We start from the raw sequence: 15,084 nt of genomic DNA, 5'->3' as shown, positions 1-15,084 counted from the left end.
CGGCAGTGGTGCCGACCTGGAACTAGACGCCTCTCTGGAGAACCTGAACCAGCTCATTCTAGAACTGGACCCCACGTTTGAGCCCATCCCAACAAGCAAGAGATGCCCGTCCACCAGCCTGCATACAGGTAGGGAGATGAAGGGACATACACTCACTGAACACTTTATTAGGAACGCTATACCAATACTGGGTCGAGCTTCACTTGATTAGGGGCACTATACTAATACTGGGTAGGGCCTCACTTTATTAGGAGCACTATACTAATACTGGGTAGGGCCTCACTTTGCTCTCTGTGGGGACGTCACTGGCAGCGGCTGTGGCTCAGGAGGTAGAGAAGGGCGTCTAATGATTGCAAGGTCGGCGGTTCGATCCCTGGCTCCTTCTGTCATTGTGTCGGGGCAAGACACTGAACCCCAAATTGCTCCCAATGAGTGGGCCGGTGCCTTACATGGTAGGTTGCCACCATTGGTGTGTGAATGTGTGTGTGAATGGATGAATGAGAGGCCATGGTAAAGCACTTTGGAATAATGCGCTATGTATGTGCAGACCATTTGCTCTCAAAACGGCCTCAATTCTTCATGGCATTGATTCCATAAGATGTTGGAATCACGCAATTCCGACAGATATTTTAGGTGCACTTTCAAGCTATGAATCTCCTGTTCTACCACATCCCAAAGATGTTCTTTTGGACTCAGATCCGGTGACTTGTTACAATAGAATAATCTAGAAGACTAGAGACTATTCTGTTGACTGTCATCAGAATCAGCTATCAGGTAGTTTTCCAGGAAGGAATAGAGTTCAAGTTCCAGGATTCATAAACCAAAATGAAACACATCTGTGTGTGTGCGTTGGAGAGAGACAGCCAGAACATTGGGTAACTACTTTCATTGTGCGTATTGTTCAGAGCTAGCCTGGAGCGATGGAAATCCACCCAAGCGTTATTTCACATCCCTTTAAACACTTTAACAATAACAGTGTTGCCCAGACACCACACCCACATGCACACGCACACCCGCAAACGCACACACGCATACACACGGAAAAACACGGATGCACAGATGCAGACACAGACAGACACACATAATCAGCTGCTTCAATCTGGTCTGAGCAACTTCAAACCAGTGAGCCCCCACTAAAGCCTCGGGTTCATTATTAGACAAACCGCAGAACAAATGGCGTGGGCTCAATCGACTGACTGTCTCCGAAATTAAAAGCAAACCGGTCAGTAACAGTATCTAGGGATTCATCAACAGAGCAGAACAGCTCTCCCTATTGCCACACCCAACCCACAGGAGGACTAGTCACCACTCCACGTCAACCCTAGTCATCCTTACACAGCGAGCCGCCTTAGCTTACGTAAACTGACCACAGACGGACCGAGCTGAACTGTAGCTTCAGGGCGCCAGTCCAGACCACTTAAATAGCTGGCCCATGCCAGGCCACAGACAGAAGAGTCAGAGGAGGTGATAAAGATATCCCCAGAGAGAAGACGAGGACATGTTGAAACGCTTCTCTGGGGAAGTTCTCCCTGTCAAAGCACTGTTTTCACCACACCACTGGGAACGTGATGTATTGTGTTGTGTTGCCTCGATAGATAGACACTTTATTGATCCCCGAGGGGAAATTAAGTTGTCACAGCAGCTCACATCACAAACAACAACAACAACAACAACAACTAAATAAAGTGACAATAGAATAATTGAATACAAATAAAATAGATATCTGAAACATTATATACAGTTTCAAGTTTTATTGTTACGTCAGTCACATTAAGTGTAAGCAGCACAAAGACAAATAAGGCAATAAGGCAAGATAAGTCAAGACAAATAAAGTGTCAATAGTTATTTTTTCTGAGTGGGGCAGTCCCACTCGTATTTTTTACAATTATTTGACAGATACAGTGAAGATTTAGACAGGAAGGATGGGTGAGAGAGAGAGAGAAGGGATGACATGCAGGATATGTCCCCGGTCGGAATCAAACCGGGGACCCTGCGGATACATGGTCAGCGCTTAACCCACTACGCCACCTAAGCGCCCCACAAAGTGTGAAGATGTGTCACAATAGTGATAAGACATACCAGACAATTGGACAAGTTACAGTTGGAGGAGACAAATAAGACAAATAAGACAGGACACAATGAGCAGTACAAATAGTAAAAAAATATATGATATAATATACAGTAAGAACAGTCCAGTATGATTTAACACCCCCAACCTGCCTTTGATCCCACACCCTGCATGGTGTGTGTTGTTTGAATAGGCACTAGGGCAGCGGAGAGGAATCAGGGTTGGGTCTCTTGAACAAGTGTGTGCCTGTATGACGTGGAGTAATTCCTTGTTAACCTCACCTACCTGTACTTGTGTCTGTATCACCCAAGTGTCTAAAGCACACTTGTTGTGTAGTAGAGAGAGTGTTTACCTAAAGCCGAGCCCATGTTACTAGGACAGAGACACCTAGTAACATGTGTTATAGTTACTAGGTGATAGATAGTGTGGCCGTAAAAGGGAAAGAAATGCGGGTAAGGGAGTGTTCACGACACAAGAGAGATTGGGAATGATGTACTGTACATGAGGCACTGCCGCCACAGCACGGAAAAAACAAAACACGTGGCTCTTGAAAAGGTAATCATTCCATTTGACTGATAACAAGGTAAAACTTAAATTGATTAACACTTGTGATAACAAGGTAATGACTATTCCAACATGACTCATGTAGAGAGAGGATACGATTCAGGCTTACAGCTTTTATGACGCAGCATATGCAAGCTCTCATTCATGTTAGAAAATAATTATTCAGCCGTCCCCTTTCTAGCACGTTGTAGTACCATGTACAGTAGAACCCTTTATGGTTTCACACAGAGAGTGTTCTACGTATGACACCCAAAATAGGATACGTAGAACCAAAACAATTCTCCAACAGGAACAAGCTGAAGAGAACCCTATATTATATATCTTTTTTTTCTTTTTTACTTTGTACTTCCACCCGCAGTATCATATATTTGACCCCCCCCTGTCTCCCTCTCGCCTCTCTAGATGACTCTTCTCCAGATGAAGATGTCTCCGGCTGCATCCTGGTCCCCAGAGGCTGTCCCCCTGGCCTCCACTCCTCCTCCTCCTCCTCCATCTCTCCTTCTCCATCCCGTAGTATCCCCATCCCTCTCTACTCTGGCTCCAGCTGTAGTCCCCACGGCTCTGTGGTGTTCTCCAGCTCCCCCTCCTCCTCCCGACCCCCGCTGCCTTGTGGTAGTGTGATCCGCCGGATGCCCCCCTCCCCGGGGGTGGGGGTGGGGTCTCTGCGTATGTCACAACAGTCCCACAGGAGCAGCGCTACGTCTCTGCTCTCTACGTCACCCGGGTCTGATACCAGCTACATCATGGGCAGGTGTGTGTGTGTGTGTGTGTGTGTGTATGTGTGTGTCAGCGTGTCAATAAGCAATATACACTAAGTAGCCAGTTAGACCAATCACAAGGACCCCTAATACTGTGATGATCCGCAGACTAAACTTTGACATCCTCAACGATGCTCTGAACTCAATACTGTGTGATAACAACACCTTCCCTCTCTCTCTCTCTCTCTCTCTCTCTCTCTCTCTCTCTCTCTCTCTCTCTCTCTCTCTCTCTCACAGCTGCCAGTCATTGATGAGTGACGACTGTGACAGCAGCCCAGAGTCTGTCCTCCTCTACCGTACCTCTGGTTCCTTCAGCGAGGTCTCCCGGTCCCCCAGACCTTCCTTCCCCGGCCGCCACAGCCCAGAGAAGCCCTCCCCGACCAGGCCCTCCCCCCTGGACAATCACCCTGGACCCCTCCACCTCCACCACCACCACCTCCACCACCTCCTCCACAGTCCGGGGGTCCACAGCAGCCCTGCCTCCCTGGCAGGCTCCCTGGCAGGGTCCCTAACGGATATCCCTGTGGTGCTGGTCAATGGAGCTCCACACCCAGACACGGAGATGGATCTGAGCCCAGAGAGCTCACCCGAGGCCCTTTTACAGGACATGCTGCAGCAGAGGCCGAGCTCCAGGCCTGCATCGCCACATAGTGAGTCCTGATGGTCCTCATCTTTTTCATTATATTATGATAGCTCCATTAGGATTTCACTGGGGGTAATGGAGGGAAAGAAAGAAAGGAAGAAAAAGAAAGAAAGAAAGAAAGAAAGAAAGAACACAAGATATGGCTTTAGAATGACTGGCGTGAAGGTTCAGTTTTGAGGTAGTGTTACATTAGAGGTCTTTACACTGCTGGTAAAAGAGGTTTGATTTACCGTAGTCACATTTATTTGGACATTGTGAATTATGTTAAAATATACAAGTAGAAGAAAGATTTAGAAAGCACATACATTAGCAGTTAGCAGTTAGAAGTTAGAACTGAGGTAATAGCCAGAGTCAAGCCTCTCCTCAAGAAACCTACCCTTGACCCATCATCTGTCCACAATTACAGACCGGTATCCCTTCTCTCCTTCCCTTCCAAAACCCTTGAACGCGCGGCATCTAAACAACTGACTGACTATCTCCGGAAGATGGATCACTTAGACCCCCACCAATCCGGCTTCAAGGCTGGGCATTCCACTGAGACTGCGCTCCTTGCTGTCACGGAAGCCCTCCACTCTGCCCAAGCTTCCTCCCTCTCCTCTGTTCTCATTCTCCTTGACCTGTCTGCTGCCTTCGACACAGTCAATCACCAGATCCTTCTCTCCATCCTCTCAGACCTGGGCATCTCTGGCACCGCACACTCCTGGTTTTCTTCCTACCTGGCGGGCCGCTCCTACCAGGTGACCTGGAGAGAATCGCTATCTTCTCCACGAACCCTCTCCACTGGAGTTCCCCAGGGTTCCGTCCTAGGGCCCCTACTCTTCTCCCTCTACACCAAGTCTCTTGGCTCGGTAATCTCTTCACATGGGCTCTCCTACCACAGCTACGCAGACGACACTCAACTCTTCCTGTCCTTCCCCCCGTCTGATGTACACGTGGCAACCCGTATCTCAGCATGTCTCGCTGACATTTCAACTTGGATGGCTGACCACCATCTCAAGCTCAATCTTAACAAGACCGAGCTCCTCTTCATCCCCGGGAAAGCCTGCCCTCTCCAAGACTTCTCCATCACAGTGGAGAACTCTACTGTAACCCCCTCCCTGACAGCCAAGAACCTTGGAGTGATCCTGGATAACCGACTATCCTGTGCGGAGAACATTGCAGCAACGGCTCGCTCCTGCAGATTCCTCCTCTACAACATCAGAAGGATACGACCATTCCTTACCAGAGAGGCAGCGCAACTCTTGACCCAGGCACTGGTCATCTCCCGCCTGGATTACTGCAATGTACTCCTGGCTGGGCTCCCCGCTTCAGCCATTAGACCTCTGCAGCTCATCCAGAATGCTGCTGCCCGGCTGGTATTCAACCTCCCCAAATACTCGCATGTCACCCCTCTCCTTCGCACCATGCACTGGCTCCCGATAGCAGCTCGCATCAGATTCAAGACCCTGGTGCTTGCATACCAGGCTGCTAAAGGGACAGCCCCTGCCTACCTGAAGGAAATGGTAACCCCCCAAACCCCTGCCCGCTCACTCCGCTCCTCCACCTCGGCTGGCCGACTGGCCCCACCTCCTCTACACAGCAGTCGGGCTGCCCGATCACGTCTCTTCACAACACTGGCTCCCCGCTGGTGGAATGAGCTCCGCTCTTCTGACCCTCACCACTACGTCTCCTAAAGACACCCGCTTTCCCCTCTACTGTGTCCCTAAGAACTTCTATTGCCCCCCTTGTACTGTTTCTCAGTTTCTCCAGTAAAAATAAAATAAAAAATATTATTTTATTTTTTTTAGTAGAAGGCGATAATAGGGAGTACTCTTCCTGCAACGAATGGTGGACTGCTGATTCACATGCTTAGTATTCAAATGTATTGATTGTAAGTCGCTTTGGAATAAGGCGTCTGCTAAATGCCAAAAATGTAAATGTAAATGTAAAGGTAGAAACCCAGTTTAGGCTCATACACTTTAGGCTAATACAGAACTGTATTGTGTCAGGGGAGGCTGGGGGAGGACAGGCTCATTGTAATGCATGTATAGTTGTGTATATCGAATCCATGTGTATATGGAATCCAGCCTCATCAAATTTGCATAACAAATAACACAGACTCCCTGACTGTCTGTTCAACTTGTTTATTTTCATGCTTGTTCAGGTTTCCACGGCAGCCAGACCTCTATGAAATTCGTCATGGATACATCTCAGTTATGGTTCCGCCCACACGTCAACAGACTTGAAGGTGACGATCTATTTCTATTTCATAATCATACTTTTCTTTTAATAAAAATAAATAAATTCGATCCCATAAAAGATATTGTTGGGAATAATATCCCAAGGGAATTAAGTCATCCCATTTCCAGAATAAAAAATGTAGGTTTTTATGTCACTAATAAGAGAGATTTATATAACAATGTCTCCGGACACATCCCTTTCTCACCTCTGTTTACCTCATCCATACAGTAACAGTCTCATAAGTAAACGGCCTTCTATAGTAAGAGCTCCAGATCAGCTTGTGTGTGGTGCTATCATTCAGGGGAGGCTGGGGGAGGTAGAAATTGGAGAACGGACTCATTGTAATGCCTGGAACAGAATGAGTGTTTGATACCATTCCTCGTTCCGTTCCATGCATCGGTAACCCTTCATACATCAACTACTTTCAGCTATTTGACAGAGCTCATATAGCTGAAAGTAGTTGATGTAGCTCCTGGCCCGATGCTTTGTTCTGTGCTGTACGTCTGCAACCTTGTGTGAGCTGTACCTGTGGTCGTAGCTATAGTGCCTGTGGTGTGTGTGTGTGTGGGCGTTGATCGAGGCTGGAGTCTGTTCCTGTGGTGTGTACGTGCGCGGGTATAAGTCATCATAGATGGATAGATAGATCATAGATCATCATGATAGAAGTCTCTCTCCATGATGTATGTGATCATACTGTAGCTGATGACTGTGTGTGTGTGTGTGTGTGTGTGTGTGTGTGTGTGTGTGTGTGTTTGTGTGTAATCATAGCTAATAGCTGTTTTTATCATGTGATTGTAGCTGTAACCTATCTGTACTGTGTGTGTGTATGTGTGTGTGTGCGCATGTGTGCATAATCATAGCTGTAACCTATCTGTGGTCTGTGTGTAATCGTAGTTGTAACCTAACTGTGGTGTGTGTGTGTGTGTGTGTGTGTGTGTGTGTGTGTGTGTGTGTGTGTGTGTGATCCTAGCTGAGGCCCTGGTGAGAGACCAGGCAGCCGGCTCCTTCGTGGTGAGAGACAGCACTTCCTACAAAGGCTGCTTTGGCCTGGCCATGAAGGTGGACCAAGTACCCGCCAACATCTCCCCTACTGGACAAGCAGGTAAATACAAGACTGTCCACCAGGGGGAGGCTGGTGGAGGTAGACATGGGAGGACGTCTACCTCTACCTCCACCACATCCTCCCATGTCTACCTCGCCTCCGCTCTAGCCTCAGCTGCTGTAGATAAATACATACAGTAGTACTCCAGTCTTCCTCCTGTTGCAACAGATCTCAGGACAACCAAAAAGTCCACACTTTTGTGACGGCAGCTGGTGAAACCGGGAACAAGTCGTCAACCAATACATTTTCCCCGATTTTTCAGAAAATGTTTAATAAATATCAACGTTGTTGAAAATCGCTAGTCAAGCCAACGTAATACAAAACAATGGATTCGGTAATCCCCACTCTACCTAGTTAACTATAAATGGACTGCACTTTATCCAATGCGCTTCACAACGGCCTCTCATTCATCCATTCACACACACATTCACACACCAATGGCGGCAAGCTACCATGCAAGGCGCCGGCCCGCTCGCGTCCTGGGAGCAATAGGGTCCAGTGTCTTGCCCAAGGACACTTCAACAGGTGGCCAGCCGGGGCTCGAACCGCAAATCTACCAACCTTGCGATTATTAGACGGCAGCTCGACCTCCTGCACCACGGCCGCAATATTGTTAGCAGGCTTACAAATCAGCCTGTGTTAGTTGACTAGCGAGTGTGTCATTGATTTTGAACGTTGAAATGTATTTACATTTTTCAGAATAAAAGTCTGAACATTGGCTGCTGACTTGTTCCTGGTTTCACCAGCTGCTGTCTTTCTGCATAGTTGACGTTTTTAGATTTGCGTTCCTCCACATCCTCTGCACATATCCCTAGAAGTATATTCTGATCATTGTTGCTGTGCAAAGACAACATAACAGTGATGCCAAACATGCCCACTCAAGTTAGGTAGAGCAGAGAGTTAGGTAAGCCATATCAGGTATGTGTGTGTGTGTGTGTGTGTGTGTGTGTGTGTGTGTGTGTGTGTGTGTGTGTGTGTGTGTGTGTGTGTGTGTGGTAGGTAAGCTATATCAGGTACTTTCAGGTTTGGAATTTAGAGGGCTGCATAGAAGTTGTGTATACTACGTTTATTTATGGCTGGATGAGCTGTGTGGGTATTTGTGTGTGTCTGTGTGTGTGTGTGTGTGTGTGTGTGTGTGTGTGTGTGTGTGTGTGTGTGTGTGAGGATGTGTGTGTGCTTGTCTGTCATTGCGGTAGAGATGAGCCCTGACATGTATAATGTCTCTGTGAAGTGTACAATTCAAATGTAATTATGTGGTTATTATGTTTTAGCACTGAAACCTTGGCTCCATAAAAACAATTGCTCGCATGCATGCACACACACACACACACACACACACACACACACACACACACACACTCACACACACACACACACACACACACACACACACACACACACTTGTCACAGATGACCGGTTATCTTTCCAACCTCATATGTGTATGTATAAGCGTACAGTAGATCACCTCCTTATGTCTGTTGTCTCTCTCCTGAACCCGTGTGTTTCTGTGTTACAGTGGAGGGCGGATCAGAGCTCATCAGACACTTCCTCATTGAATCCTCAGCCAAAGGTGTTCGCATCAAAGGCTCTGCACAGGAACCATACTTTGGTAAGCACAGGATATAAACTCTACTTCACCACCACAAATTACCGCTCTGTCAAACACTTTCCTTCCAACACGCACATAGGCAGGCAGGCACGTATGCATACAGGCATGTATGCACTCAGGCAGGCAGGCAGGCAGGCAGGAAGACACACACACACACACACACACACACACACACAAGCACGCACACACACACACACACACACACACACACACACACGCACACACACACGCACACACACACATACACACACAGGAGTACTTAGGTAAGTAGGCCTACAGGCTATACCTTTGACTTCAACCACACCTTGAAGTGTCATTCCATCAAACACTTTCACTGGTTATAAAAAGCACACACCCACGGTTAAAAGACAAAGGTAGAATTGGATGTACTTGATATGTATTGAGTGACCTCTATCAGGCCCATAGTGATGTTTTCTTCTCTGGATTGTTCAGTGGTGTTTTGATGGTTACCAGTTAGCCAGTCCAGTCTACTGAACGGAACGAGGAATGATATCAAACATAGGTGCTTGTGTTTGAAACCATTCCACATTCCGTTCCATGCATTTACAATGAGCCCGTCCTCCGATGTCTACCTCTACCTACCAGCCTCCCCTGATCATCAGGTCTCAGACAAGATGACTCATCCCCAGAAGGTCATTGAAACCCCATGGTCTTTGCATCACCACATTGCCTGATCTCATAGGGTGTGTTGTTGAACACTTGAATGGTCATTACTCTCCTGGTTGTCTTTCTGTCTTATCATGGAGGCGTGACCCAAGGCCACGAGGAGTTGTTCTACCTTTACAGGACCTTCTGTCACTCACACACAGGATATATGGATTTACTACTGCCAGTACCATTTAGTACCAGGGGAGGCTACAAAGTCAGAGGATGGGCTCATTGTAATGCATGCAATAGAATGTGTTTACAGTTTTTTACGATTGCTAACTCACCATGTTCAATACTGAAACCACAGTTTCACAACTCTTCATACAGTCTGCATTCGTAACACTCATGTTGGCCAATGACTTAATTCATGTCTCAAAAGAAGCTCGTTCAACCACACACTGTCAACAATGTTCACTCAGAAACATACACTGTCATTCATAACATTCTGACTTCCAAAATACTAACAACAGGGAGCATTACATAGTTTGAATGATTTTCACAAGAATGAATATTTCATTATAAAAATGGTTTGATTTATAGTAATCATAGACAGAATAGTTGACTGTACAACGGTAAAGTATTAGGCAACAAGAATGAATCAGAAATGCCACAATTTGCTTCTATCCTTTACAGTATTCTATCTTTTGCTTCTATCCTTTATGTTTTATCCTTTTTTTTCAGTATCTTTGCAGAAAGTAAGTTACGGTACATTTACTTCAAAGTACACTACATTTACTTGTGTAAAATGAAAAGTGAAAAATAAAGTGGAAGATGCAAAGTTCAAATACTGTAAAAAAGAAAAACAGAGATTCCAGGGCTACAATACAATAGCAATCACACCAAAAACGTCTCACTCCTGAGGGTTTTGGTCCACCCTCTGGTCTGCATCTGGTCACATATAATGTCTTCCCTGGCAATGCATCTAGTCTATTTCATTTCATTGTATATATTCTGCTAATATTTTCTAGACATTTCAATATGATTACTGCAAATAGTGAAAATACCACCGCTCATCCGTCAGACTTTGCTGAGGTTCTGGAACTGAAGAGTATCAATAGAGTGCAAAATAACAGCATCTGCACACTCAAACACTGTGCAAAAAAACTGTTTATTGCGAGCTTTCTGTCATATATGATAGGAATATGATTACTGCAAAATTGCACCAAATAATTCAGTTTTGAACGTGTTCTTCAGAGTTTTGAACACAGTATGTTAGCAATGAAAAAATGTGTTGCAAATGCATAGTATTTTGCAAGTGGGGGAGTTTGAATGAGAGAAGTGTTATGGCATTTGGAGAACGTAGTCATTGAATGCATTCTGTATGAAAGCAATGCACAAATCACAGAGAAAGAGTCACAGTTTTGTTCACATGGGTTTCTGCTCTGCTGACTGTATGAAGAGTTGTGAAACTGTGGTTTCAGTATTGAACATGGTGAGTTAGCAATCGTAAAAAACTGTAATACCATTCCTCATTCTGTTCTATGTTTTCAAATGAGACCGTCCTCCGATTTTCTACCTCCACCAGCCTCCACTGCTGTATACACATACAGTACCACAAATGAAAAACAGTCACATTTTATATGAGACTCTATGAACAACAACAAAGAACCAGACTAATTAACCTGCATATTTGGACTGTTCTGTTGTCTATTCTGTTTCACTTTGATCTCATGTAAAACGTTTATCTTTTGTAAATTTAAGAGTCCCTTCGATCCTCAATACACCGTAGTGGTGGAAACATTTGATGTGGAGCCTCAGAAAGACCACTTCTGCCCCCTTGTGGACATCGCTTGAACCAACAAGCCTCACTCGCCTACCGTCTGATGGTCCAAGGTCTATGGTCCAGTTGTAACCCCCAGACTGGTGTTTGTGTCCCCTCTGCAGGTAGTCTGTCTGCCCTGGTCTACCAACACACCATGACGGCCTACGCCCTACCCTGCAAACTACTGCTACAGTCACACGGTAGGCCTATGCTAGACTGGAGTGGGGAACCAGGGGAGGCTGGCGGAATGAGGCATGGTATCAAACATGTTGAAACCAAACATGTTGAAACCTGTTGATACCAAACCAAATGTTGATACCAAACATTTCATGAGTAATGGCTAAGCTAATGTGAATACTGTTTGGTATGGTGGGTCAAAGTTCTGTCTTTGGATAGGCTAATGTGTCAACTACAGCCGCAGTTCAAAACAGATTGTGTGTGTCTGTGTGTGTATATGTATGCAGTACAATTTGGCATGTTTCATTCATAATCATATCAAACAGCACCTAACTTCTATAAATGCATCAATAATCCCTACAGAGGAGGGATCACAACACAGAACACCATCAGAGGACGTGACCAAGACCGGTGAGAACACTTTAATAAAAACATTAAAAAAACATTTACTCGAAAAACGAATAATCGTTGATATATAGATTATGATATTACAATATTAGCATTACCATACGTAATGTGTTATAAAACAATGGTGGGAAAATGAGTTAGTCTTCATGGGGTTAAAGAAGTTATTAGATAATAAGTGACGTTTGGGAATGGCGTGCTTGACTCATACTACAAAATTCTTCTTATGAAGGAAAAAACCCTTCTTCATGCATCAATCAGACAATTAACCCCAAATTCACCCCAGGGGAGGCTGATGGAGGTAGAAATCGGAGGATGGGCTCCCCTGTAAATAACACCATAGGCTAATTTCGGTTGTACTTCCTTCCTCCTCCCCTAGCGTCCAACTTCCTGTACCTGAGTGCGGTGCCGACTGAGATGCTGACGGGACCGTGTGCCGTGCGGAAGGCCGTGACCGCCACCTTCCAGAAGGATCCCGGCACCATCTCACCCTCCATCGTCAACCTCAAGGTCACACCCAAGGGTGTCACTCTAACTGATGTCCAGAGGAAGTAAGAATGAAATCAAATAAATAACTGTCAACTCTTAATGATACTGGAAGAGAAGTGTAAATAAAATAAATGTTTCTCTATTCGAAAGAACGACTAAATAAGGATGCAAACAAGGATGCTTAGAGGTTGCATGATAGGTATGAAAGGGCGTTGCATGCGAGGTAGAAATTGGAGGACAGGCTCATTGTTTGATACCATTCCTCATTCTATTCCCTGCATTACAATGAGCCTGTCTTCCAATTTCTACCTCCACCAGCCTCCAATACTGGATTTGAATACCTTTAAATTACTTTTATTTTAATTTTAAAATGACATAGCAACTCTCATGGTCATACATTTGGGCCTTATTAAATTAAAGGTGCAAACTGTGTTACTCCTCAGGCTCTATTGGATGACCCCCCCCCCCCCCCGCCCCCCACACACACCTCCTTCAATATGATAAGGATTATTACATTAACATTCAAGTGTTTCTCCACAGACTTTTCTTCAGGCGTCATTACCCTGCCCACCTGCTGAGCTACAGTGGTGAAGACCCAGACAAGAGACTGTGAGTTTATCCTCTAATACCTGTCTCTAGACCTGTCATTCACGTGTGTGTGTGTGTGTGTGTGTGTGTGTGTGTGTGTGTGTGTTGTCTTCTAGTCAATTAATCATCAGAAATAAAGTTCCCCTTTGAAAGAACTGCTTCCTGATGGTGTTTTAACATATCTATCTATATCTATGTTATATATCTATAACATATCTATTTTAACGTGTCTATGTTGCTGTCATCTTCACAGGTGGGACAAGGGCTCCAAACCAGCAAGGTGATAATAATACTCTTTATTAGAAATCAAGAGGTTCTGGACTGCAACTTGATCCCTTCAAAGATGTTTGATTTGCTGACAAGTTCCAACTCCTTTATCAAAGCAAATCTCCGGAACGCGTCAACAAATAAAACACCTTTAAAGGGATCAAGTTGCCGCCCCAAAGCCTCTTTTTTTGTTGGATATTCCATGGATTCGGCACCCCTCCAGCGGTCCAGCTGAAACTGAAAGACTCGAGTTTTGAGCAACCAGCACTTTTCAGCACTCTTTATTATAGGCTTGTATCATAAAACCTGCTGCAATAATATGATATGTATCTTTTCATTGTGTGAGTGAAAGCTAGCCTACATAACATCTAACCATAACTATCTATCTTCCTGCAGGATGTTTGGCATCGTGGCGAAGGGGACAGAGGCGGGCATGGAGAACGTGTGCCACGTCTTTGCCGAGTATGACACCCTCCAGCCCTGCGACCAGACCGTCCAGCTAACCCAAAACATAGTGTCCAAGTCCTAAACACACCCCCCCCTAGTCCCCCCCTAAGATAGAGATACACAAACAGTACACAGTCAGGCTATGCTGACCACGCCCCCCCATTTCAAAGAGGGGAGATGGAACACTTGGGCCGCGGTGTCCAATCCCTGACCGGGCCAGTCAGCTGACCCAAAGCAGGGTGTCCAAGCCCTAACTAGACCACTGAGCGAACCCTACACTGATACACTGTGCCCAGGCCCTAGCCACACCCCCTAGTCCAGAGATATAAATGGCTGTATGTGGCCAGTGGCCACACCCCCAGAGGGGAGACGGAACGAGATGACATCATGATGACATCACTGACAGACAGAGGTCGTCCGGAACAGATGTGTGACTATGAGGTCATTGGTCAGACCCAGCGGTCATCGAATGGTCTTCATACTTCTAATGTGTGGAGGAGGAGCATATACAGTGTGACAGAAGAGTGCTCCACAGGAGAAACCACAATACGCAACAATCCGATTCACTATTCTGTATGAAAGTTCTGGCGAGCCATTGCCTCAACAAAACAAACACTTACCACCAAAGCTACAATTTTGGTGGCATTAAAAATGTGGTACCCCCAATGAGTTTGATATGGAGATATATTCCATATACTGTAGATAATATGTGTTAAATTATGACATTACAATTTGCTTGGAAAGAGATAATGATGTAAATCAATACTGTAGCAGTCATCCAGTAGAGACTGGTGGAGGTTCATTTCATTCCATGCATTACAATGAGCACGTCCTCCGATTTCTACCTCCACCAGCCTCCCCTGATGTCATCCCCTGCTAGCTAGCTTCACTGCTGCTGGAACGCCAGGTATAAAACTGTATTAGCTGTTATTGACAATGAGGTGGCAAAGCACAAGATGTTAACAAGATACAGTACATAGAGCTAGTGCTAAATGGGTCATTTGATTGGAAGAGTCCATTGCTATGAGTCACACCAACTGCCAAGAATGTTGTGTTTTTTTAAACTGCACTGCACTACGATGTCATATACACTCACCGAGCACTTTATTCGAAACACTATACTGGGTAGGGCCTCCCTTTGCTCTCAAAACAGCCTCAATTGTTCATGGCATTGATTCCACAAGATGTTGGAAAGATTCCTTTGAGATTCTGGTCCATGATGACATGATTCCTGCAGATTTTTCAGGTGCACTTTCAAGCTGTGAATCTCTTGCCATTAGAAGATGGGTACATTGTGGCCATGAAGGGATGCACA

At 45.5% G+C, this 15,084-nt stretch overlaps 1 protein-coding gene across 1 annotated transcript in view; it reads left to right on the top strand.

Annotated features, from left to right (window-relative positions):
* LOC308149811 (tensin-4-like) overlaps positions 1–13,851 on the top strand; it is a gene marked incomplete at both ends in the record, with an annotated part of 13,946 nt that extends 95 nt beyond the window's left edge. The window contains 11 exons of the mRNA XM_080522699.1: positions 1–128; positions 3,035–3,383; positions 3,628–4,040; positions 6,177–6,260; positions 7,224–7,355; positions 8,873–8,965; positions 11,519–11,596; positions 12,358–12,529; positions 13,008–13,076; positions 13,309–13,335; positions 13,719–13,851. The exon at positions 1–128 is cut by the window's left edge and continues 95 nt beyond it. Coding sequence (XP_080378825.1) covers positions 1–128; positions 3,035–3,383; positions 3,628–4,040; positions 6,177–6,260; positions 7,224–7,355; positions 8,873–8,965; positions 11,519–11,596; positions 12,358–12,529; positions 13,008–13,076; positions 13,309–13,335; positions 13,719–13,851 — 1,678 coding nt within the window. The remainder of the gene's footprint in view (positions 129–3,034; positions 3,384–3,627; positions 4,041–6,176; positions 6,261–7,223; positions 7,356–8,872; positions 8,966–11,518; positions 11,597–12,357; positions 12,530–13,007; positions 13,077–13,308; positions 13,336–13,718) is intronic.
* Between the last annotated feature and the right edge of the window lie 1,233 nt (positions 13,852–15,084).

The sequence above is a fragment of the Nansenia antarctica genome (genome assembly GCF_963989245.1).
Source record: "Nansenia antarctica genome assembly, chromosome: 2".
In the NCBI taxonomy this organism is placed as follows: Eukaryota; Metazoa; Chordata; class Actinopteri; order Argentiniformes; family Microstomatidae; genus Nansenia; species Nansenia antarctica.
The sequence above is the reverse complement of the archived record's forward strand: the minus strand, read 5'-3'. Positions and strand labels throughout refer to the sequence as shown.